The 26,585-nt window shown below is 45.0% G+C and overlaps 1 protein-coding gene across 3 annotated transcripts in view; it reads right to left on the minus strand.

The window, feature by feature from the left end:
- The window catches only part of Vps35l (VPS35 endosomal protein sorting factor like), a 111,694-nt gene that overhangs the window by 62,179 nt on the left and 22,930 nt on the right, over nucleotides 1-26,585 (minus strand). For all 3 annotated transcript variants that reach the window (XM_027410169.2, XM_027410171.2, XM_027410170.2), the window contains 9 exons: nucleotides 20,541-20,637; nucleotides 19,687-19,734; nucleotides 18,170-18,263; nucleotides 13,585-13,662; nucleotides 13,027-13,149; nucleotides 5,075-5,121; nucleotides 3,682-3,793; nucleotides 2,647-2,763; nucleotides 712-765 (listed from right to left, as the gene is read on the minus strand). In XM_027410169.2, coding sequence (XP_027265970.2) covers nucleotides 712-765; nucleotides 2,647-2,763; nucleotides 3,682-3,793; nucleotides 5,075-5,121; nucleotides 13,027-13,149; nucleotides 13,585-13,662; nucleotides 18,170-18,263; nucleotides 19,687-19,734; nucleotides 20,541-20,637 — 770 coding nt within the window. The remainder of the gene's footprint in view (nucleotides 1-711; nucleotides 766-2,646; nucleotides 2,764-3,681; nucleotides 3,794-5,074; nucleotides 5,122-13,026; nucleotides 13,150-13,584; nucleotides 13,663-18,169; nucleotides 18,264-19,686; nucleotides 19,735-20,540; nucleotides 20,638-26,585) is intronic.

Raw genomic sequence — 26,585 nt, forward strand, 5'->3', positions numbered from 1 at the left:
GATTTTTGTCTGCACCCAGGGAAAGAAGTGTCTGTATTTGCTTGCAGGTGGGAAGCAACAAAGGCTCTGAATGTGTAAAAATGCTAAACAACAACAACATTAAATAAAATGGAAAAAAGACACCACTGCCTACTAGTAACTTAGAGCAATTTACAAAGCATGTTATCTTTTTTGTTTGTTTGTTTTTCCAACTTTTTTTATTTGAATTAGGAACAGGATTGTTTTACATGACAATCCCATTTCTCTTCTCCCACCTGTCCTCCCCTACCTGCCCCCCCCCCAACTAAAACCTTATCTGTCACTAAAACCTTCTCTGCTCCCCCTGGATAGTGAGGCCTTCCATAGGGTGTCATCAGAGTCTTACGTTTCCTTTGGGGTAGGGCCTAGGCCCACCCCCAGCATGTTATCATCTTAGTTCCCGAGGGGCCACTGTTTAGTTTTGACTAATGCAGCATTGCCCAGTCTGATGTGCCAGTGTGGAACACACTTGCTCCAACACATGCTAACGCTTCTCACACCTTGACAATTAAGGTCTGGGCTTAGTGGCATATGTCAATAGACTTGAGCCCAGGACTTTGTGACCTGCTAGACAACACAGCTGAGGCTCCACCTCAAGTACCACTGCAACATTCCTAAGTGGCCAAACTCTGTTGCTATGGTAACCATTAAATCACAAAACCCTTAGGAAAACAACCCCACAGTCATACATACCGTGAAATGCCTGCAGGTGTACTCTACCCATACCTCAGCACAGTTAATGTAGTCCTACAAAGTAAAGGTAAAAATAGCTTCAGAGTGAGCACAACACTGCTTAACTTTTGCCACAAGTTCACCAACAAATCCTGAAGGGCTCTAAGAAGAGAGAAATCAAGAAATGCCTGGCTTACTCCTATGGTTTGAATATGAATGTCCCTCACAGGCTCCAATTGCTGGGGCTGCTCTGAGAAGCTGTGGAACATCTAGGATGGGAGACAGAGCTGGAGGAGGTGGTCCATTGAGGGCTGCATCTCAGCCCAGTCTCCAGCCTGGACTCTGCTTCCTGAATCAAACCAGCTGTAATAGAATACAGTACAAGGCCCTGCTGCTACGAACCTGGCTCTTCAGGCACCTCACCTGCTAGTCCTGATGCTATCCTCTCAACTGTAAGACAAAATAAGCCTCCTCCCTCAAGTTGCTTCTGCCAGATGCTGGGTCAGAGGAGCACAGCGATTGACTGACACACATTACCATGAAAAGCAAGTTATAAAAGAAAACAAGCAGCCTGCTGATCACCACTACAGACTTTGATCCCAGCATTGCTCCTTAGGCCAAGATGCAAATCTACGGAGCTCTGCCATGCTTAAGGAGCAGAGGGCCCCTGATCCGAGGAGCCCTTGCCACATCTCAGCAGAAAACCCCAGGGGAGGATCTCACTGAGCATTCAAGGTTTGATTGTTGCTTTAACAAAAAGGCATTTGATCTATAGAAGGGCTGTAAATCTATCCTATAAAAAAAGTTTGAGAAGCCCTAAAGGGGCTAGGGAGATGGCTCAGCAGGTAAGAGCACTTGTCCTTAAGACTAACTACCCATGTAAAAAAAGCTCAGTGCCATGGTGCACACTTTTAATCCCAGCACCCAGGATCTCTATAGGTTCCAGGCCAGCCTGGTCTACATAGAATACCAGGTCAGCCAGGAATGAAAACAATAAAGCAAACAAGACACAAAAAGAAGAAAGCCCATGGGCAGCTAGAATGAACTGCTCAGAAACAAGGTGGGAGACAGGACTAGCTCTTGAAGCATCCCTCTCATGTGCCTATGCATACCAAGGCACAAGTGCACTTACACACATATCCCTGATGGCCATGGCTATCACCACATGCATGACAGTAAATGACACCAGCCGGTCTGTCATGTAAGACTTTTAGAAGCCCTGGTTTTCAACCACTAATCTTCAATCCTTTAGGAATATTAATAGATAGCTATTTAAAAATATATATTTGACAGTTGAACTCTAGATGCTGTTTGAATAGCTAGAAGACAGCTAAAGTTTTTAATTCTGGTAACTGTATATGTTTAGTGCATCTTGGGGCTTCAGAAACAAGATATAATTGGGACAGAAAAATTAAGAAACATGGGCTAATAAATGATACAAGGAGAGTTTCTTTTTTTAAAAAAAAATTTTCATTAGTAGAAATTTTATTTATTATCATTATGTTTTGTTATTATTTGTTTTGTTTTTGTTTTTATTTTTTGTTGAGACAGGGTCTCCCTTATGTAGCCCAGGATGATCCTAAATGCTTCATCCTCCTGCCTCAGCCTCCTGAGTGCTGCAATTATAGATGTGAATCACCATATATGGCTAAGGCTTGTTTCCTTAAAAGCAAAATATAAGGAGCAGGAGAGGTGGCTCAACAGTTAAGAACACTTGTTGCTCTTGCAGAGAACCCAGGTTTGGCTCCAAGTACCCATGTGGTGGCTAACAACTCCCCATAACTTCAGTTCCAGGGGACCCAATGCCCTCTTCTGGCCTCCATGGTCATGCTCACAGATGGTATATAGACATACAGGCAGGCAAAACACCCATACATATTAAAAAAAAAAAACCTTCAGTGTATATTGCATAACTTCTACAAAAATCAGTGGGTCGTAGTCTAAATGGCCACTCACCTGAGGATTCTTCAATTTAGTAATGACTTTCCAAGCTTCATTGAGAATCTGAAGTCGATCATTCTCAGGAGGATCAGCCAGTGCCAAGTTTAGCCCCAGCGAACGAAAAAGGAGATGCTAAGAAAGTGGCAAATGACTACATTATTAGAGACAGATGTTAAGTCAAATGTCTTAAGGCTTAAAAAGAAAAAGAAAAGGCTCCAGCAGTTCATCTGTCTCCAGGGAAATCTTCCTAAGACTTTTTTCTGAGATTTTACAGATCCATCCAAACAACTCTGAGAAACTTAAGGAGGTGGCAAGTGCTGCCAAAACAACTCAGGTAAAGCATGCACTTCCTATATTGAGAGCCTGAGCCTAGTTCCCAGCCCAAAAGTGAGCTGGCTTAGAGGGTCTAATTTACAAGTCACATATACTACTAAAGGACGTTTTCACTAATTGGAGGATGGAGAGAGAATATGTATTAGTGTAAGTAAATGTGTGTGTGTGTGTGTGTGTGTGTGTGTGTGTGTGTGTGTGTGTGTATAGGCCAGAATCAAACATGAGTGTCGTTCCTCAAGAGCCATCCACCTTGGTTTTTGAGACAAGGTCTCTTACTGGGACCTGGGAATCACCACTTAGGTTGACTGACTGGCCGGTGAATCCCAGGGATCTGTATGTCTTCATTTTCCCAGCACTGGGATTACAAACACCTGCTACCATTCCTGGCTTTTAATACAGGCATCAAATTCAGGTTCTCATGCTTGTACAGTGCTTTATTGACTGACCCACCTCCATATATAGCCCAAAGTAACCATGTCTTTCCTAAATACTCCATAGTGAATCCATTCATAGGGTCAGCATTCATGGCCTGACACATAGCAGTTACATGGCATTAATAATCCCAATCTCAGCCATCTTCCATCACATCCTTTGGGAACAAAGCCTTCTCCTATCTCCTCTAAGATTGCACTGTCCCCACACCTGACTCTAGCCTCCAAAGCAATCAGTTAGACACCGTCATCTCTTCTCCCAATACACAGTAAGTCAAGAGCCTACCTTGGGGAAGCCAGACTCGTCACACTCTTTAATCATGCCAATGAAGTCCATAGACCTGGTGGCAACGAACTCAGCCCTGAAAGCTGACATCACGGAGTTCAAGAGCAAAGCACTGGAAGACACAGAAGCCAAGTCACCCACAGCTTTCTCAGGATACAAGTTCTTTGTTTATCTTTCTATTTACTTTTGTTTATATATTGAGAGCTAGTCTTTCTACATAGACTAGGCTAGCATTGAACATACAATCCTCCCCATATCCACTCCTCAAATTCTAGGATTATGAATAATTGTCACTGTACCTGGTTTGCAAGCCAGATTTATTGGTTGGGTATATACTGACTACCAAGAAAGATGACTGACAGCTTTTCATGGAAAGGTTAGAAAGAAAAAGAAAAAACAATAAAAACAGCAGACATAGCAAGGGGCATTCCCTAGAGGCTGTCACGGGACTCATTACATATTTCACACCTGACAGCATTTGAATGAACTAGATGGATGGATAGGAAAATCAACTATAGTCCAAACCGCTTAAGTAGACATGAGCCTTCATAGGCTGTTGCACTAACAAAACGGAATATTCAATAAGAACATGGTCCTTGCTATAAACATGTCTCTTTTATTCGAGGAATTTCTTATGAAAGAGACCTTGAATTTTAGGCACTTGAGGAAGAACAAAACCCACTCAAGGATGCATATGTATCTGCTACCAAGAGGTAGTAAAAGGGAACCTCATAGACAGGAGGCAAGTGCTTCCTGGTCCTACCATTTACCACAGCTCCATAAAAAAAAAAAAAAAAAAAAAAAAAAAAAAAAAAAAAAAAGGTGTTATTATCACCCCCATTTTGCAGAGGGAAAGACTGAGATACAGGGCAGTCAGGTTAGTGGTCCAAGATCACAAAGCTAAGTTAGAATAGAGCTGAAGTCTGAGATAGGGCAATTCCAGTGCACTGTTCTGAACCTCCACACAGTCTAACCAGCCTCTCTGCTTGCTCTCCCCCATGTCAAGGGTGGAAGCCCAAAACAATAAATAGGAGCGTGTGATGCCTGAGGAGAGAGCTTGGTTGGTAAAGTGCATAATGGACAAATGTGAGGGCCTAGATTCAAATTTCCAGCACTCATATAAAGGCCTGGCTGTGATAGTAAACACCTATAATCCCACTTCTAGACAGGCAGAGACAGAAAGAAACCTGGGGCTCACTGGCCAGCCAGTCTAACTGAATCAGTGAGCTCCAGGTTCATAAGAGACCCTGCCTCAAAAAATAAGGTGGAGTACCACAGAGAAAGACACCTAACACTGTCCTCTGGCTTCTGTGCATAAACTCAAGACACACACACACACAGCCACTGACTCCAATTTCAGTCAGGTGCTTATATGAGTCTTATAAGTACTTACTTGTTGCCTAGTTTCTTACATCTCTCCATCATCTCCGTCAGCAAAGCCTAGGAAGTTTAAGAGGAAGAACATCAGCTTGGAGGGTACAAAACAACATCTCTAAGAGATTTTGAAAATGCTATACTCTAAACAGCAGCCAATTTACATAATGGCAATTCCCATAGTCCTCTGTGCTTGCAGGGATGGGAAGCATAAGAAAGTAAAACAAGTGGTGGTGGCAAATGCCTTTAATCCCAACAAGTGGATCTCTGTGAGTTCAAGGCCAGCCTGGTCTACAGAGCAAGTTCGAGGACACAAGGCTACACAGAGAAACCCTGTCTCAAAAAATCAAAGAGCCCTGGGGCCAGGCATCACATGAGTCCAGGGTGCAGTCCAGTCTCTCCAGCCACCAATGAAGAGACACCAAGTCAGGCATGGATGGCAGCACCCCACTCACAGTGTCACCACAGAATGATGGCTCCCAGGCATGAACAAGGAGGAAAGTTCTTAAGTTTCTATGGCACTCTTACTTGTTTGTCAAAGGGCCTGTGGCTTGCTCAGTAACGCAGTCAAAGAGCAATCAACAAATGCCAGGCCACAACTCAGTGCCCACTAATCACAGAAGAGCTTGCTCTCATGGTCTCATCTCTCCCAACCAGGTGCACTACCATTCTCCCATTTCACTGACAGAAAACTGAGCAGTGCCACTGCAACAGATTTTAGCCAAGGTCCCATAGCCAGAAACCAGGGTCAGCAATGACCCCACTGTCCTGGCATCAATGACTGCATTCCTTGCCACGTTTCCTTTCCTAAGTTCCAAGCGTGCCCTTCCCCTGAAGGAGACCAGTATACTCCTGTGCACTACTAATGGCTTTGGAGCTATCTTAAGGCAATGACGTGTCTTCAAAAGAGCTCCTTGGTTTTTTGTTTTGTTTTGAAAAATCAATGCATGAAGTAGCCTTTAGGGCAGTGGTTTGGGAGGTTTTGTACAGTTACAGACAAAGTCAAGGCTAAGACAGAAGGGCTAATGCCAGCAGTCTAGACATGGAACCCTTGACCAGGTGTCCGAATAACTGTCCTTTCTTCTGCATGCTTTGTCACAGGGCTGGAGACCTGTACTGACCCCTGCACACATGGGCTAAGCCAGACAAAGCCAGTGCTTCCTCATAAGGAGTAGAAATGATGTCTGTGTCTAAATCTGACCCTGAAGTCAAAATAATTGTCAGTGAATTTTTAGGCTCCCTTTTTCAGATTCTGGACTCTGTCCCACATCAAATTGGATCCTGTTATATCATGCCCCCCCATTAACATGTAGAAACCCTAAATTCCAATGAGACAGTATGCAGGGCCTTTGAAGAAGTACTAAGGTTAAGTGAGGTCATCAGCATGGGACCCCATCCAAAAGGATTGGCATCCTTATAAAGGAGGTAATGAGCAGGGAGATGTGTGCACAAAGAAAGGGACATAGGAGGAGGCAGCATATGCTCACGGAGGAGGGAGGCCTCACCAGAGACCAGCTCTGCCAGCACCTTGACCTTGGACCTCAAGCTTCCAGAGCTATGAGACAGTAAAGGCCCTCTGCTCAGGTCTCCCAGGCTGTGTTCCCTCCCTGGAGGGCCTGAGCTGACTGACAAATACTCAACCAAAGCAGCCTCACTCTGCTTTTCCTTGTGAGTTTAGATTTGGCCATGTGACCCATCTCTAGCTGCTGAGACAGGCTGGGAAGTCTTTTAAGGGCTTTGGGAAAAACAAAGCAAAACAAAAAAACTGGACTATGACATAAGGGTTGCAGTGGCTGCAGACACCTCACACTCCTAGCAGGGGGCTGCAGAACAGAAAGACAGATGGAAGTTGCCTGGCCCAGAATGCCTTGCTGTTGAAGGACATACTGAACTGTATTTGTCATCCAGGCTTGTGGACTGACTGTCTGTCTGCTCCTTATAGCCAGAAACATCCCTGCTGCCGCTAAGATGCTGTCACAATGGCTTCCTGACCCACTCAAGATACAACTCTACTTGATGAGTCACTCTTGACAACTAATACCAAGTGCAATATACAAATATACAAATGCTCATTTAAAACCTACTGAAGGGGCAACCTTAACACACAGACCAATGTCTGGGGCATGGGGGAGTAGGCAGGGAGGGTGGCACACAGGACTCATGCCTTCCTGAGTGCCATTCTTCCACACAAACGTTCGTGCATACGCGCACACACACACACACACACACACACACACACACACACACACACACACACACACACAGGCATGTACATACACAAAAATGTGTTGGCCATTTCTAGGCTTTTGGACAGTGTGATGTGTAGCCCAGGTTGACTTGAAACTTGCTACATAACCCAGGCTGGTCCCCAAGCCTTAATCTTCCTGATTCAACCTCTCAAGTGCTGAGCCACCATCGCTTCCAAAAAGCAGACTGAGGAAAATGCTTACCTAAAGGGAAAAGAACCTGGTTTTCTTTTGTCTGTTTTGTTTTTTAGTATCGTTTTTTGGGGACTGGAGAGATGGCTCAGCCAGTGAAGTACCTACTTCAAATGCATGATAAAGACCTGAGATTAAATCTTCAAAACCAAAGAAAAAGCCAGGCCAAGATGGTTTGTACCTCAGAATTGGAGGCTGATGGAATGGAGACAGGAGCCCTGAAGCTCACTGGCTGGCCAGTCCAGCCTAATCAGTGAACTTCAGGTTTAGTTAGAGACCCCATCTCCAAAATAAAGGTGGAAAGCTGGCAAAACTGTTCAAGTAAAGGCTCTTACACACAAGCCTGGAGACCTGGGTTCACTCCTCAGAAGAGCTGACCTCTACCCTCCACATGTTCACTGTGGCATATGCAACACCTCTCCCCAACCCACACAATAATAAAAAAAAAATTAAATTAATGAAAAGAGCCAGGCAGTGGTGGTGCCCACCTTTAATCCCAGCACTCGAGAGGCAGAGGCAGGAGAATCTCTGTGAGTTCTAGGCCAGTCTGGTCTACAGAGCGAGTGCCAGGACAGCTGGGGCTGTTACACAGAGAAACCCTGTCTCAAAAACCCAATAAATAAATAATAATTTAAAAAATTAATTAATTAAAAGAATAAAGGTAGCTGGGTGTTGGTAGCACGTACCTTCAATCCCAGCAGAGGCAGGCAGATCTCTATGAGTTTAGGCCAGCCTGGTCTACAGAGCAAATTCCAGGACAAAGAAGGCTACCCAGAGAAACCCTGTCTTGAAAGGTAGAATGTAACTGAGGAAAACACCTAACATCTACCTCTGGCCTCTACTCAAATGTGCACACATCTATACTAACAAGTACATACACACAGAGTGCAACACTGAAACAAAACAACACACACACACACACACACACACACACACACACACTCTCATCAAAAATGTCTTTAAGAACATATGGGGGATCCTGTCTTGACAAAAAAAAAAAAAAAAAATTTGGGGGTGGTTTTTATACAGAATAAGGATACAACTGGCTAGGCATTGGTGGCACACACCTTTAATCCCAGCACTCGGGAGGCAGATACAGGTGTATCTCTGTGAGTTCGAACCCAGCCTGGTCTACAGAGTGTGTTCCAGGACAGCCTTCAAAGATACACAGAGAAACTCTGTCTCGGGGAAAAAAAGAAAATAAAAAATAAGAGCACATCTGTAACTGTCCAGGGAGACAAGCATTACACAAGCAGGCAAATCCACAAGAGGATAATTTTATTTATTTCATCTTTTTTTCTGGTCTTTCACAAGGACAAGAAGACCAAGAGTTCAAAGTCCCCTGAGGTCCTAACAAACCTCTAGCCAGCCTAAAGCACTGAAGGCCTCCCAGCTGGAGACACACGGCATTCACACACAATTGAACCTGTAACACATAAGGTATACACTGTGTGAGTCAGTATTTGTTTATACCCCCATTACTGTTCTTGATTCTACATTTCATTACTCATACAACACTTTGTTGTTTTTATAAAAATTATAAAAGAAATGGCTAGCCACAAAAGTTCTGACTCTTTTGTGTGTGTGTGTGTGTGTGTGTGTGTGTGTGTTTTCTTCGAGATAGGGTTTCTCTGTATTGCTTTGGAGGTTGTCCTGGAACTCACTCTGTAAACCAGGCTAGCCTCGAACTCACTGGGGTCTTTTTATGTTCCCTAGGCTGGCCTCAACCTCAGATTCACTACATAACCCTGGCAGGCCTCAAACTTGAGGTGACATGTCACCCTGCCTGCCCTATGTCTTACAATGTTTAAGGAGTAGTTTCCAATAAGCACACTGGAGTAAAAAGCCCCTTGTGTCAGTCGGGTCCTTAAGGTCCCATCTCAGGTGCAGTGGTTAGCATGAGACACCCAGAAGGAACAAGCAGAAAGACACCTTTTGCTATTAGCTTTTAGAGTTGGCATCACACACCCAGACTCTTTTCAGCTGTGTGACATTTAAGACATTCTAAGCCACAGCTGCCTCAACCGTAAAACCAGGACAATAAGAACACACAGAAGAATTTGAATAATTCAAGCAGAGCAACCCTCACAGACATGGTGCAGGGTGAGCCTCAACAAAAAGTGGCTGTGTGATGGGTTCAAAGACTTCACTCTGTCTGTGCCTCAGCTTCCTAATCCACAAGGTCATACAGCCTTCTACATACCTCCAGACATGACTGATGGCCTAGGAGGGAAAGGCTTCAGAAATTAAACAAGAAAGTGACACACCTACTGGAAAAGATCACACACACACACACACACACACACACACACACACACACACACACACAGAGAGAGAGAACAAAAGCACCCGAGATAGAACATTGACAATTTATAGATGCCAATATTTTAGGTGGCTATTTTTCTTTCAACTTTTCTAAATATTCTCTAAGGATTCTGGGTGTTTACTAGCACATTTATCCGTCCATTCTGTCTTTGCACAGCTACCAATAGTTCTCCCCTCCCTGACCCAACCTGGTATGCTGCCGCCATCTGCCATTCCTCAGAGCACCCCTTTCTTCAGACCATTTTCCTTTCCAAAGCCCCTCCAGGGTTCCCTGTTCTCAGGATGGTGACCTCAGTCACCTTTGCAGATGAACCTGGTCTAACCCTGGCTACTCCAGAACATTCCAGCTGGCCAGATTTTTCCTCTTCTCAAGTCCTGTTTAACCCTTACAATACACTTAGCCTACCTATTGTCCCCTCCCTGCTGCCCCCTGGTCTTCAAGCAAGCTCAGGTTTCTATTTGCTTCAACAAGACCTGCCAGGACCACCCACATCATGGTCCCCAAAGACACAGCCTTTAGAGAAAGGTTCATTAGGTCTATTTTGCAGATGCCAAAACTGAGGTACATGGAAATCAGTAGCCCAAGGCACAAAAGACCTACTGTCCACCTGCCAGGGATAGCCCTGATCTGTGCTTTCCTTTCCCCCTTCACCATCCACAAGCTGTATTGTGAAACTCAGCCAGAGACAAGTGACTCTGTGAGAATCACCAATGACATTGGGGCCAGGCCTCCTTCCCCAACTCCCTCCTTCAAGCAAACAGAAACACATAGTTTCTCAGGGCACTTATTCCCATCACCCACAGTAAGCTGTGTACAATGGCTACCCTTTTCTGAGCTTTGTGTGCCTGAAATGAAGTAGCACTCTTATTTACTACAATCTCATTTTAGCTATAGAAGAAAACTCCCACCTTCAAACCATAATAGGAAAACCCTTCTGAATAATCATCCTTTCTAGATTTTAATTTCTTCTTATTTATTATTATTATTATTGAGACAGGGCCCTCCTATGTAGCCCAGGCTAGCTCAAACTTATGATCCTCCTGCCTCACTTCCCAAATGCTAGGATTACAGGCCTGCCACTGCACATCTGGCTGTAAATTTCGATTACAATTTGCAACTTTATATAACAAATACCCACAGCTAACATCTCTCTCTTCCCTCGTACCTGCCTAAGCTGTGAACACCAACTGCTGGGGCCAGACTTTACAACATCCAATTTGAGGATTGACTAGACACACACTGCTCTGGCCTCCCCTTGCCTCATTTCAGCTATCCAAGAGCTCTTAGCATCAAACTGTTACATGTCCCTTCAACTGAACCTTCCATACTGACATCATTTCATCTACTGTTTGGAAATGATTAACTTTTTTTTAACAAGATACTGCAAGTCCCTCATCTAAGTGCCCCAAGAACAGTTTATCATTATTCGGGTGACCTAATTTTTCAGTCGCTTCTCCTACTACACGATGATTTCCTAGAGCGGTACTCCCCCTAGAAGGTTCTATTCCCAGCCTGACTCCTCTGAGATTCAAATAAACACAAGGGCATCTTGGGACACCCACCCTGCATTTTTTCATCTGATCTTGCCTTTCATTAAAAAAAGAAAAAAAAAAGGTGTTCTCATTTTCAACACACTAATCCTTCTTGTAGGAGTGACTGAATCATTCAGAGGAAGGCTGAGGGAGAGGTTCTGTTTCCATCATCAAGTTTGTGGCACATTTTCCCCTAAGAGGGGACCACATGTGATTGCTAAAGACCACACAACACCCAGCAGCTCTTCAAATTACCTTCCCTTGAGACCAGCCTGACATGAAATCTGCTTACAAAATGATTAAAACAATTTCCGCCTAGTCTTTGCTCCCCTCTCCCCATATTTAGAGTCCAAAAAGTAAAATCACACCAAGGGCAAAAGGAATTCAGTTAAGACGGTCACAAAGCTGTCTGGGTATGATGGTACGAACTGTAATCCCAGTACTCAGGAGACTGAGGCAGGAGAATAATAAGTTCCACATTAGCCTGGGCTACCAAAGCAAGACCCCCACTGAACATAGGACTATATTATATGTGGGATACCCATTCTGCACAGTAAAAGCACTGTCCTGGTTTAGTGAACAGGAATTGTCACAGATAAAGACACAGTGCTCTCCGACTAGGGGCGAGTCAGCAGGCATCCACTATCCCATGACATAGTCCCAGAGTCGAGGGCAGACCCAATTAGCCCAATGCCAAAGCCCTTACTCCAGCACAAGGCTACTCCACGGCTAATCCCACATACAGCAATAAGTAGAGCTACTGCTTCTGTTCAGCTATGTACTATGTAGAGCCTTTTGCAAGGACAAATAGACACTCATAAGGTTCAATCTTTCTAATGACCCTGCAGCCTTCCAGTGAACACACACACACAAGAATTCAACAGAAGCACTGTTAGCTACCTCCAATTTTACACCATTACAACCACATGAATGTATGTGGTCATGTTTAGATGCTTGTTGCTTATTTCCCCAGGACTGAGCCCTGAGAGTGGTGTTGCTTAGTCAGAGGCCTGTTCTTTTTGTTGGCTGTGGCTGGGAAACAGGCCCCTGCCTCTGAATTGCTTGCTCTACACTGCATGTTACAGCAAGCTGCCTTTTCCTCTCAAACACCAAGAGGCAGGCCAGGGAAACTTCATCTATCACAGTCATGCCAGCATGCACTGGGAATCGCCAGGAAGAAAAAAAATCATATTTCTGTACCAGTTTAATTCCTGAGAGTATATCACTCAGAAGAGAAGGGGGGTGAGGGAAAAGAAAAGACATTATGTAAGCAATAAGGAAAGGTCTACTTGCCCTTGCATGAAATAGGACAATGCCACCTGCTATGCAGGCCCCACCAAACTGTGAAAAACACAAATGGGGCAGAGGAAGGCAAATGAAGAGGTGAGACACATCCCTCACCCTGGAGGATTTCAAGGGTTTCCTTCTGGCTACCACTTTGCAGCCATAGGAATGTGGCCTCTCTGAGTGGCTCCTCTCTTTGCAGTGTCAGGAAATGACACAATCTAGAAAGGATATCAGCATAGCACCATCCATAGAGCTGAGCTCTCCATAAAGGCAGCTGGCACGGACATTACTGAAGCTGGGAATATTACAGGATACACAGAGCAGGGTGTCACACCATGGAGAAGGGGAGCCAGCCCTGCTCCCCAGGGGTGACCCCCATTGGCCTTACCTCAGGGGCATGGTAGGAGACACACTGGAAAATCCAACCCATGGCGGGCGAGTACAGAGGGAGATAGGACAACAGCTCCACACCTTGGGCCACCAGCTGGTTCTGGACAGTGTCTCCGTGAATCTACAGGAGACCAAAAGGACATCAGAAAGGAGGGGAGTCACATCACACAAACCAGGCTGGCTTGGAAGTTCATGGATGGATGCAATGGTAACAGCTCACTTCCTCGGGCTATATTTAAAAACAAAACACACAGCAAGTTTCCTGTGCCACTCAGCTGAGCAGTTCTAGAGGAGTGTTATACAGGCAGAAGTAACCCAATGAAAATGGATTAGCAGATGCCGGGAAGTAAGGCTGATTGGCTATAGACATTTCCTGCGCATATATGTGTGAACTCTCCCTCCATCCAACACAGAGTATGGCCCCCTGAAGACACTCGTGCCACTTTGCACATCTAGCTGACAAGGATCCTCAGCTTGGCAAGCCCACTGGGTCTTGTGAATTTGCTCCCTCCCACCACAGTTAGTTCAATGAGCTGCTGTTGTGGTGCTCTCCTACCTGTTTAAATGTAAGCAGGAAGTCAAAGAAGTTCTTGTTGAGGCTTTCCTTGAGGTGTGGGGCCACTTCCATCCCCACCTGCAACCAACCAAAGTGAAATCATCTTAACAGCAAAAAGCCAAGTGCAAATAAGATGACACACATGCCTTATACTGCTTTTCTTTTTTCCAACCCAGGGTCTCACTCAGCTCTGACTGGCCTTGCACCCAACAATCCTCCTGCCTGGGTTTCTCAAATGCTGTGATTACAAATGTGTGCCACACACGTAACTATAGCACCATGTTGAAAACAGAAGACAAAGGAGCTAGGATATAGCTCAGTTGTAGAGTGTTTGCCTAACATGTATAGGGTCCTAGTGTTCAATTCCTAGCACCACAGCACACATGCACATGTGCACGCACACACACACACACACACACACACACACACACACACACACACACACTTAGAAGAAAACCCTACTTCATTCTGCTTATCTGTTTTCCCAATCAATAAACATGTATTAATTTTATAAGAAAAACCACAGAAGCTATTTTTAATGAAAAAATGACATTCGTGATCATCTTTGAATTCCCTCAGGGCAATGAATGTATTTCTGAAGAAACCACCAGAGAACAAATCAATACAGTACAAAGGAGGCCGTGTTCTCAAGACAATGAAAACAATCTTCTCTTCCAACACACAAGATGATCAACACTTTTGGATATGCTTAGCAGATGAAGCAAGATTAGGATAGAGGCAAGGAGTGCCATGGTGGTAGTCCACATGCTTAGCACACACAAGGCCCTGGGTTCAACTCCAGCATCCTCCTTAACCCCCCAAAGCTTAGGGTGTAAAAGACACTCAGCTTTCTACATCATTGCTGACAGCAACACAGACTCATTTTTTACTAGGCAATCATTGAAAAAGACACAATTTTAACATGACAAACACAAAGCAAGCAAATGCCACCACGTGTCTGGTGAGATGGTACAACAGGTAAAGGCATCTGCTGCCAAAACTAACATTCTGAGTACAATCCTGGAACCCAATGGCAGAAAGAAGACTGAATCCATAGCACACACCCTCTCCAACCCCCCCCCCACACTAAGTGAACATAAGAGTAATTATTTCTTAAAGCCATCATCCAGGGCAGGCATGATGGCATATATCTTTAATCCCAGCCCTCGGGAGGCAGGGGCAGGTGGATTTCTATGAGTTCCAGGCCAGCCTGGTCTCCAGAGCAAGTGCCAGGATAGGCTCCAAAGCTACACAGAAACCCTGTCTCGAAAAACCAAAATAATATAATAATAATAATAATAATAATAATAATAATAATAATAATAATCTTGTTTCTAACTTAAATAAAAATGAAGAGAGAAAAAACAGCTGTTGTTTTAAAGCTTGTAGCAAGGTGCCTAAGGGAGAGAAGAGTGCTTTTTCTATATAATAGAAAAATTTTAGATTTTCTAGCTAGGGAAAAAAAAAAAAAAACTCCCTTGTGGGCAATAAGAGCACAGGGGTCAGAGGTAAGTGAAGGTTTGCATCACACCTGGGACCAAGCATTTGAATATCATATTTCCTACACCAAGCTCCCAGCTTGACCTCAGTTCAACCAAAGACAAGACTTCCTACAGGAAGCTGTTGTCTAGGCTCCTCCAGCAGGAACAGAGTTCTTCCAGTCTCTAGATCAGGGGTTACCAAAAGGACACTGTTCTGATGGTATCAACCACCCTTTGGGCAGAAGTGTGTGAGACTCACTGGAGGGTTAAATTTCCAGAACAGCTGGAAGGCCACAGGGGTATTTCCAAGGACAGCCACCTAGCTAACAACCAGCTCCAGGAATTCTGAGTCTGTCATCTTCCCTTCCATGTAATAAGTACATTAGATAACAGGGAGGGCTGCCCAGGGGGCAAGCAGCAGACAGCAGCTGCAGGAGCCACAGCTGCAGGTGGGGCTACTCAGTCTCTCCCTCAATGAACTACTTCAGGCTCGCCCACTCGCTGCTTTTGTTCCTTTAGTATCTCTTTTCAAGCCAAAGCAGCAGCTTGGAAGTCAGCCTGGCTCCTGGAGCTGCTGTCCTGCTCTGCACCCCCCATCCCCACCCCAGGGTAGCCCAGGGAGCTGCTAGTGGCTTTCTGCCTGCTACTCATTCCCCCTGTTTCTGCATCAGCACACCGGGTTACGTTTACGGATGATTCTTCCTAACCGTAGTTCCATGGAGCTGAGTTCCAGAAGTGGGAACATGCCCAAGGCCCAATCAGTTAGGCATAGTCCATGCCATGGCCACAGTGGCAGGATGGATTTTGGATGGATGAGTGGCCCAAGGTGGTGTCTAAAGAATCATGTTTGAGACTAGCAGAATCTACTAGGGAAACAGGGCTCTATAAGTCACCTTAACATGGTTCCTAAAGGTGGTATGTGGGAGCTGGAAGCTGCTGTGGTCTATCATATAGAAGGAGCAAACACAGAAGGAAGCCAACTTGGGTGAAGAAATGCCCAACTTTGCAGACCTAGACCTAGCCAAGCCTGCAGTACTCTGCATTTTCAGACTCGGTTTCTATCAGTCTTCTCTCAACACTTCAGAGATAAAAGCATTATCTTTGCTCAGTTTCAGAATGTTCAGTCCAGGGTCACTTGATCCCATGTGTAAGGACAAAATACCATGGCAGTGGGAGTGTGTGGTGGAGGGAGGCTCTCACGTCATGAAAGGCAGGAGAAAGAGTGGGGAGTGAAGAACAGGAGGGAACCAGAGCAATACACAGCTCCCAAATGCACACCCTCATGACTGACTCCCTCCAACAAGCCCCACCTTTACTTCCACCATCTCTCGGTACCACCGTCATATTATGCATCCATCAGTGACTAACTCCTGCCGCAGGTCACAGCCCTGATACTCTACTGTCTCTGGAAACACCTTCATGGACACACTCAGATGCCTGCTTCAACAGTTTCCTAGACATCTCATTCCAATCAAGAGTAGCCACCACACAAGCCAAAGTCTAAAGTAGGTTTCTACCACTTACAACTAAAAACATCTTACTAACGTGTGCCACTCTGCATGCAGGGTTGAACTGAGTTCCTTGCACCTGCTAGCACACATCAACCCTCTTAATTGTTTTTGTCAAAACACTTAGTTACTCAAGGCAGGGGAGGGTCATAGTGCCTGCACTGATAAAATGAAGTCACCAACACGGTGCACTCCCTCAGTCTCTTGGGTCGGGGTCTCCCTCATCCTCCACATCTAATCCTCATCACCATGCTTTACCTGCAAGGAGCACTATCCTTTCCCTGCTCATGCAGCCTGCTTCAGACCTCCAGTTTATAAGGAACATGTGTTTCTCTTTTGGCTTCTCTTTAATAATAGAAGCATCATCCCGATTGTGATTCTGAGTCTATTTTCCAATAGGGGTCAATCAAATGGAAAGAATTTGCCATAACTAATACGGTAAAAGGCAATGGAGTACAAATATGCAAACAAGGATTCCTTGGGTAACTCCTAGAGGACAAGGTGTTTTGCATATAGGAAATGACAATGTTTTGGGTATAGGAAACTGAAGAGGGATGAGTCAAACTTTACTGGATTCAAAAGTTAGGCTCTCATATTCCTGGGTTTAAAACCCATCTCAAATTTCAAGCAGAAAACCATACCACAACTCATCCATTACAGAGGAGGAGCAGGTGTGCTCTAGTGAGTGGCTTTCTCTTCCCTAGAAAAGTGTCCTTCATGGTAGCTGTCGGCTATTGACTCCAAGGAGTGACAGGTGTCTGGTGACACTTGGCCACAGAGCTGTCCTCACTCAGGAGACATCAACCAAAGGCCCTGGTTTGCTACTAACAAGTACCACAGACCTGGCACATGGATCTAACTGTGGTTCTGTCCTCCAGGACGTCTGTGACTTATTGGAATCCCTCCCCAAATGTGCACAAGGCTGATGGGGCAAGTGCAGAAGACCCACAGTTAGAGCAGAAGCCCCTGTGGGGCTGAGAAAAACGGCTCCATGGATTGAATTTGTCAGAAACCAAAAAGTGGGTGCAGTAAAAGCACTCAGCTGTGTTACTTCAGAGGGAGGTTAAGAGGGCCCCAATCGTCTCCCAAACACCACAGAATCCCAAACCTATATCAGGTCACAGGGACAGTGCTCCCTCCTAGGCCTGTGCCAGCTCACACCGAGCCCAACTGTTTAACAAAGGGAGACACAGAGTCAGTCTCTCTCTCTCTCTCTCTCTCTCTCTCTCTCTCTCTCTCACACACACACACACACACACACACACACACACACACACACACACAAATAAACCCAGAGGACTCAACACAAGGAAAAGTCAGTCTCAAATGACTGAAAAGGAGCCTGAAGCCTCCTTCCCAGCTGAACTGAGAAAATTAATCCAGAAAACCAGTTCACTTGGGTGGAGATGACCTTAAACGTCCCCTAATTAGAACTGTGGTAAGTTGGTCTATTTCAAAATTAACTTTTTACAAGCAACCATGCAGCTATCCTCTCTGTGAAGACCGTGTCCTACAACCAGCAGCTAACAGAGCAGAGGAAGGCAGAAAAGGAGCCCACTAAGGAGGCAGGGGGCCATGTCTGTGAGCTAAGCATACCCGACACAAGTAGGCCCGGGCATACACGGACACGAGCGGGTCCCCAATCCCTCTGATCATGCAGGTTAGTCGGGGCAGGCACTCTGAAATCCCCCTGTGGGAGAAAGGAGGGTAGAGTTACATCCCACAGAAGACTCACTGTTCCTCACTTTCAAGATAAAGCTACATTTCCCTCAATTTAGCAACTTGTAAGAAATCAAGGTCAAAGTTTCAGTTTGTGGAAGCAGTGTAGCCACTTTCTCTCTGTGGATACAACTTACTGATGCTTCCCCACACACATCCCTGTCTGAGGTCAGACTTAATGTGAATTTATTTATTTTGGTGTGTTTGACACTGGCCTCAAACTCTCAATTCTCCTGCTCTAGCGGTGGGATTGCAACTGTGTGATTTTAACAGTTTTATCCCTCACCCGGCTTTCTATCAACTGCCAGCCCCCTGATCTTTTATATCAGTGGTTCTCAATCTGTGGGTCACCACCTCTTTTGGGGTCAAACGACCCTTTCACAGAGGTCACATATCAGATATCCTACATTGCTGACAATTACATTATGATTCATAGCAGTAGCAAAATTACACTTACATAGTAGCAGCGAAAATAATTTTATGGTTGGGGTCACCACAACATGAAGAACTGTATTACGGGGTTGCTGCAGCATTAGGAAGGTTGAGGACCACTATTCTATATAGATCTATATAGATTACTGTTTGGTCCTTGTTCAGTGTCCTGTGTCCCATCCCTTCCTACCACCTCAGGCTGGCAGCAAACAGCCACCTCAAACCCCATCAGTGTGACCTAAGATTCATTTCTTCGACATCAGTCTTCCCTCTTAGACATGATCCTCACCTGATTGGGGAGGCAAAAATAACTATTTCTTCAGCACCTATGAACCATCCAGGTCACCCCTGGCTCCAAATTAAACAGTTCTCTGTGAGAGGTCCCTGGCTGTTCTTAGGAGCTTATGACACAGTTGCCAGGCATGACTCTAAACACCACTGGCTTCCTCAAGCTCTCAGAATCACATTTGTGAGGAATGCTACCTGTGCCCCAGGAGCAAAGGCTCCTGCTTCCAACTTCATCTTTACCATCATCACCACCAGTGGCAGCCCATGTAACATGGTACAGGCCAGGTCTGCCTGTGTGCCTCCCAGTGCCACGTGAGCAGTTCAGGGCCCACATACTTCTCACAGGTCCATGTTTAGCAAAGGGGACTGAGGCGCAGGGTATAAATAACTTACTGGAGACCCGTGGCCAGACCCATGTGGAACTGACCTCCAGCAAGCTACACACTGCCCCACCCCCACCCCTGACTCTTCCTCTCTGTTCATTATAGAGTGATTAAAATGCCATCTCCACTTCATTAAGTTTCCACACGATAAGTGGGAAAAAATACACAGGTAATTAATTAGCACCTGGTCGAACACTACAAACTCAATGATAATAGCTTCTGTCACATGGCTATAGAGTACTTGTGTTTTTAAACAGAAACTCTACAGCTCCAGATGAAGGATGATCTTACGTTTTGGAGAGGAATTTGTTACACTTCAGGATGGATGCTTCCACATAACTGCAGACATGTTCCGTTAAGGAAGACATACTCCAGATGGCCTGTTCCCTGCCAGACAAAGACTATTCCAGAAGGAAAGCAAGTAAGTGTAAGGCACAAGGAAGCCATCATGGCCCATGACAATAGAGAAAACTGCGTTGGCAGCTGCCATGCTCTCTACAGGATTCTCTAAGCTACACACTTACTTAAGTTTTGGGAAATGCTGACTGTTGGTTCATGGCTGTGTGGTGAAATTTAAGGTGAGTTCTAAGCCTTCCAATCAAAGCCCCGTGGGGAGCATGGACCTGAGATAACTGAGATACGGTGTGTGTAGGTCAATGTCTCCATGCTTTAATACTGGGGTGCTGGTACAGAAGAACAGGACCTGGACCCTCGATGGAGATGGCTCATCAGGTTGCCACCAAGCCCGAGGCCCTGAGTTTGGTTCCCAGTGCCTTCAGGGTGACTCACAACCACCCGCAAACTCAGCTCCAAGGTATCCAATGCCTCTGGCCTCCAAGGGTACTTAAACACACAGGACACACAGTTAAAAACAAAATAAATATTTTTTTAAAATGAGCTTCTTAATAGAGTTAACATGGGAATGTTCCTCAAAAGAACAAAAGCCTGATTCATGCATCACATTCAAAGCAACAAACAAAAAACTATCAGGACCAAACGGAATTCCAAGCAAAGCCCTCTCCACCGTAGCTATGGACCACAACAGAACCAGGTGTCACCAGGAACTTCTGGGCAGCCCACCCATGGCTGCTGATACCAGCACCACTCTTCCCACCCATCATTAAAACAGGACAAGAAAAGGATACAATCTAGGAATGAGTTCCCGGATAGAAGCGATCTTGAAAAACCAATTCAGGCATGTTTCCTTAGCCGTGTCGTTCACGTTCTCTGGGGAAAAGTGATCTGCAATGCAAAACCATCTGTGTTGGTTCCCAAAAACCCTAAGTTGGTTGGTTTGTTTTATTATGTTTTGGGTTTTTTTGTTTTGTTTTGTTTTTTTGAGACAGGGTCTCATATGTCACCTGACTGGCTTAGAACTCACAGAAATCTGCCTGCCTCCAAGCACTGGGATGAAAGGTATGGGCCACCACAGCTGGCCTATTCCTGGGTCTTTATGGATGCTGCAAGTCCAAGGGCAAAAAATGAGGATGTAAAGTTCCTCCTCATCTTTACTAGGAAACAGTGACAGAAATGATATCAGTGCACACACAATGCTTTGGAAGAGCCAGGCACAGTGCATTGTGTTTCAGGTTTGAAACAATGTTAGCTAGCTCATTTATCCACACAGTAGATCTCTATCTACTTTAAGAGTTGGAGGCACAGAGAAGTTCAGTGGCTTTCCCAGGACACACAGCAAGCCAGTTAGAGCATGAATATAAGCTTGGGCAGTGTGGTTCCTTATTCTTAGCCACCACACACTGATGAACCAGAGGGTCTTGATGTGCAGAGAGGTCACTGTGGCAAGAGTTGAAGAATCATGGATGTATCTAGTACCTGGTCTCATAAAGGGAAATGTGAACAATGCTTTTTACTTTGAACGTTACAAGCCAGACCTGAAGGTAAGTCAAGGCCAGAGCCAAGCTGCCAGTTCGATAGGGCTCTGGCACTCCGGTTTCCTGTGGTCATACTGCCAGCCTGTTCCAGTATCTGTTCTTTTTCTCTTTAATCTGGTTTCCCAGCTGGCCACTCAGCCATTCGTGCAGTTAGGTATGATCATGTGACTAAGTTTAGGCTCTACAATATAAACAAAAGCACTATTTCTGTGAAACATCTTAAGAGGAGGGACTTGAGCCAGGTGTTGGTGGCACACACCTTTAATCCCAGCACTCGGGGGGCAGAGGCAGGCAGATCTCCGTGAGTTCGAGGCCAGCCTGGTCTACAGAGCAAGTGCCAGGACAACCTCCAAAGCAATACAGAGAAACCCTGTCTCGAAAAACAAAATAAATAAATAAATAGAGACATGTCCTCCCCTGTTCCCACCAGCCTGACTAGATGGCAGACACAAAAGCGGGAATCTCTGGTGACACTGACCCAAGGTGGTATAAAGACAGCTAGAATTGGGTTCCTGGCATTGTCACCAGCTGCCTGCCAGCCTTTACCTTCCTTGACAGTAATTTGAATTTTTTGCTCTGCAGCCAATCCTAATCTTGGTATATAGTCTTTGTTATTAACAACAAAAATTTACTTCCTAGAGTTCTGGACATGGCATACATTTTCATAAGGAGTGGGAGGCAAAGACAGGAGGATCACAGGTTCAAGACCACCAGCAAGACCCTGACACAAAAGGAGAAAGTTAAAAATCTTACAGCTCATACAAAAAACACATATAGACACATACAGAGATATACACACATATATAAGCAGACATATACATACAGACACATGCATACAAACACACAGATACATACCTTACAAACATACACATAAACACAGAGAAATATATATACATACATGCATGCATACACATATATAGACACACACATATACACATATATACACATATACTCAAATACTGAGATACACAAACACACATATGTGAGATATACACAAACATACATGTACACACATACATAGAGAGACACATACACATAAACATACACATATACACAAGACACATACACACATAAAAACATACATGAATACACATGTACACACACACAGCAATCTCACACAATGACAGACTACTTCCAGGTCAAGAGAGAATTAAGAAATGGACTATGTTACACAATACTTTAACACAGCACAGAAAACTAAACAGTACTAAACAACAGATTCCTATACTTCGTTTGCTCATAGAAAGGCCTTTAAAAGCCAACAACAAATAGTGTTTAAGCTCTCAGACAGTGCATAGGGCTTCCTGCCCTCAGGAAGCTTAGCAGTGGTGAAGACAAACAACAAACAGGAAACAGGAAAGGGGTAAAGCAATGGGATACCAGGTAATCAGAGCCTGGAAAGACAGGAAACCTGGTAGTGAAGGACAAGGTGTGCGGATGCTGGGGGACTAAAGAGATCAAGGAAGATTTCTGCACAGGTGGTATTTGAGCTACACTCTGAGTCCACAAAGGGAAGCAGCCATGCAAAGAGAGAAAAGCAACACATTCTAGAAAGAAGAAATAGATGCAAAAGGCCCTGAGACCAGTCAGAGCCCAGAAAGCAGGCCCTGTGATGAGCCTGGGGGGTGGGGAGGGGTGCGCAACCTCCTCAGCAGGCCACAGGCACAGAATGAGCCTCAGAGGCTTTTCCTAAGTGCAGTGGCAATGCCCTGAAGGCTCTGGGCAGAGAGGCACAGATGACAGACTTCATACATTCACACTGGAGCTGTGACATGGGGAAGGAATCCAGGGTTTGGAAACTAATCCAGAAGAGCCTTCCACATAACAGAGAGCAGAGTTGCCACCCCCAGCTTTTTTTTTTTTTTTTTTTTTTTTTTTTAAGTACTTCATTTTTCAACTCTGAACTTTTGCAGATGTTTTAGGAGAAGGAACGAGACCAACGAGTCTAGTTCTTCTTTACTGTCACATTGACCAAGGCCTCTGCTGATCCTGGTGTGGCCCAAGTCAGCTCTGGGGACAATCTGAAGATGGGGTTGCTAAGATGTGAGACAGGAACCACAATACAACCAAGTGCTAGGATGTCTCCCATGTAGGAAACAACTCAGAGTGAATGGCTTCGTTATGCATATGCTGGATTAAGAAGGGAGAGGGAGATAGTGAGATGGCTCAGTGAGAAGAAGTGCTTACTGCCAAGCCTGATGACCTGAGTTCAATCCCTGGGACTCACACAGAGGAAGGAGAAAACTGCCTCCCAAAGTTGTCCTGTAACCTTCACATGTATGCTGCAGCATGGGACTAGGTTTAGACAGACTCCTTAGCAGGCAGACAGAAAGAGGGACAGTGACTAGATAATAAGGATGGTGACCTTCCAAGGTCTCTCTTCCTCACCCTCCTGTCAAAAGCCTGAGAACATAAAACAAAGGCCTGGAGGTCGTTGTCTCCTACCAGCAGGATCCCTGCTGGTGGACTAGTTTAAGGGGTCCAGGGGACATGTTTACACAGTTGTATAGCTTTCTTCAAACTGACCAGCCCTAAATTAGTAGAGGAAAACCCTTCCAGGACTTTAAAAACCCAGGCCTAAAGGAGAGGCTGGGCTTCAGCCTCCTGAGGCCCACTCTGCAGAGGGTCTTGTTTTCTGTGTGCCTTCTATATGCATGTTTCCTTGCGCCTGAAAGCCTTTCTCCAACTGCTCATTCTGTCTGCTCTTCTTTGTTGTGTTTCAGATTTCTCTACTGTTACCTGCCATGCTCAAGATTTTTCCTGCCTTTAAAAATCTTTAAATGACAGTTAACTTTCTTCCTCTACACATCAAACAAGTGTAAAAATAAGTATAAAAAACTTTTTGTAGAAATGTGTGGGTGTGAGGGGTGACCACACATAGTGACATGGACTTTTCTTCTTTTTTCCTTTCTTCTCTCTCTCTCTCCCTCTGTCTCTCCTCTCTCTCTTTTCTGTCTCCTCTTCTTTTTTAAAACGGAGACACTCTCACCATATAGCCCAAGCTAGCCCAGCCCAGAATCCATGATCCTACCGAGTGCTGGGATTACAGGGTGAGCCATCACGCCAGGCTTGGTGAATACTTGGCGTTAACTCTAAGAGATGCTGGAATTTTCCAGACTCACATGAGCAAAAGCATAGTGAGAACTCCTGAGGGCGAAGAGCTCAGGAATTAGATCCTCCAGTAGAGGAACTTGATTCAAGTGGAAAGAATGAGTGCAAATGTCACCAGCTTTCTCCTCCTACAGAACTCTTCAGGCAGAATTCTGTGGAGGACATTTCAAAGCTTTCCTCCTGATTTCAGTTAAGAGTCATTCCCCAGGACCCTAACAACTGTGGACAAAGTCTGTTCTCCCCCTTTTGGGTTCTCATCACTGGAAAAAACATCCAAGTGAAGATTTTAAGGGAAAGGAAAAAATAATGACCAAATCAATTGCAAGAAAACAAAAGCCTGGGCCAGCCTGAGCAACATAGCAAAACCTGCCTCAAAATAAAGCAAAACAGATACTGATCTGTATTGTTCTCAGTTAGTGTAAAATATTCAAGTTTAAACTGCTAACAAATATGCTTGGATAAGGAGAATGCCCTTTGATGCTGCACTGAGTTCGGGTAGGACCAATTAGTGATTTTTCCTTGCTTGACCCTAAGCTGTTGTTTGGGAAAATGACTACAGTAGATACATAGTCAAATGTCCCTGGGGGCCAGGCAGACCATACAAACTTGTTTATTTTAAGACAAGGTCTTGATAAGTTAGCCCAGGTTAACCTACATCTTGCCTCAGTCTTGAGTGCCAGGACTACAGGTGCCATCACTAGCCAGACTTCTTCCAAAGTTTTTAAGTGATGAGGTATGAACCAATATAAGCAGCAGAAAGGTGGCCATACATGTGATCCCAGCACTTGGGAAGTAAAGCAGGAGAATCACAAGTTCAAGGTCATCTACTGTTAGAGGGCATTTAAGGCAAGCCTGGTCTACATAAGACCCTGTCTCTAAAAAACAATCACTACTACCACCACCGCCGCCACCAGGCAAGCAGAATTAAATGTATTTCTTTTATTTGTGTGTGTGCGTCTGTGTGTATGTACACATGCATATGCATCTGAGGGAAACCAAAAGACAGCATCGGCATCAGATGCCCTGGAACTACAGTTGTGAGTCACTCCATGTGGGTGCTGGGCAACAAATCTGGGTCCTCTGCAAGTGCTCTTGACAGTTGAACCATCTCTGCAAACCCCACCCAAAAAGGGATTTTAAAAGTTGCTAGTCGGGCAGGAGAGATGGCTTGACTGTCAACAACACTTGCTGCTTGGCAAAGAACCCCAATTGTGTCCCTGAACCCACACGAGGTAGCTCACAACCACCCAGGACTCCAGCTCCAGAGGATCTGATGCCCTCTTTGGGCCTCCAAGGACTTCAGGCACATAAGTAGTACACAGAAATACATGCTCTTTTTTTTTTTTTTTTAATTCCATTGTTGCCCAAGAAAACATACAAGTTTATTCTGGTAGTTGGCCATGAGTCACAGATGTCAGCATATGTTCAATAAATAAATTTTGATTTCCCAGATCCCCGGCTAGCAGACAATCTTCCCATGGGGCTGGCCTCTGCACCCCTTTGCAGGCTCCTAAACTTACCAGAAGGAGCCACTAAAAACTTGACTGCAGTGTGAGGGCTGGGTGGGAGGCATGAGAGCAGCACCAACCACAGAAATGCTATGTGAGCCACAGAAGATAAAAGAGGCACAGCTCACTACACTGGTGTTTTGAGGCCCAGATTATCTGGAGTTCAGTCTTTACCTGGGACCAGACTAAAGTTACCAGTGGCTTATATGGCCTTTATTTGCATTAAGTCTTCTAATCCAGTGTCCTTCACCACTCTTTCTTTCCCCTTTCTGCAGTGCTGAGGATGACGTCTTCTTGCACATGTTAGGTGAACACTCTACCACTGAGCTATATCCTCAGCTCTTGAGGTTTAGAGGCAGGATATTACTATGTATCCCAAGCTAACTTTGAACTCACAATCCTTCTGCCTCAGTCTCCTGAGTCCTGGTACATGCTGAAAACCTCCACACTGGGCTGTCTAGTGTCACTTCTTTTTACACTCAAAATTCATTTCAGTTTGCCAGTCACAACTCAAGGCCTGAAGAGCAATAAGGAGCTGGTGACCAGTGCACCAGACTGTACAGGCACCAGCTCTGACTCTGCTGCAATGGGCTTGACCTTCTACGATGAGACCAGGTAGCTCCTAAAGGCTCTGTACAGCTGTGTTTCTTTCTGAGGAATGTTAACATTGAAGAGTTTT

This window comes from Cricetulus griseus, chromosome 3, assembly GCF_003668045.3.
Source record: "Cricetulus griseus strain 17A/GY chromosome 3, alternate assembly CriGri-PICRH-1.0, whole genome shotgun sequence".
NCBI classification, from domain to species: domain Eukaryota; kingdom Metazoa; phylum Chordata; class Mammalia; order Rodentia; family Cricetidae; genus Cricetulus; species Cricetulus griseus.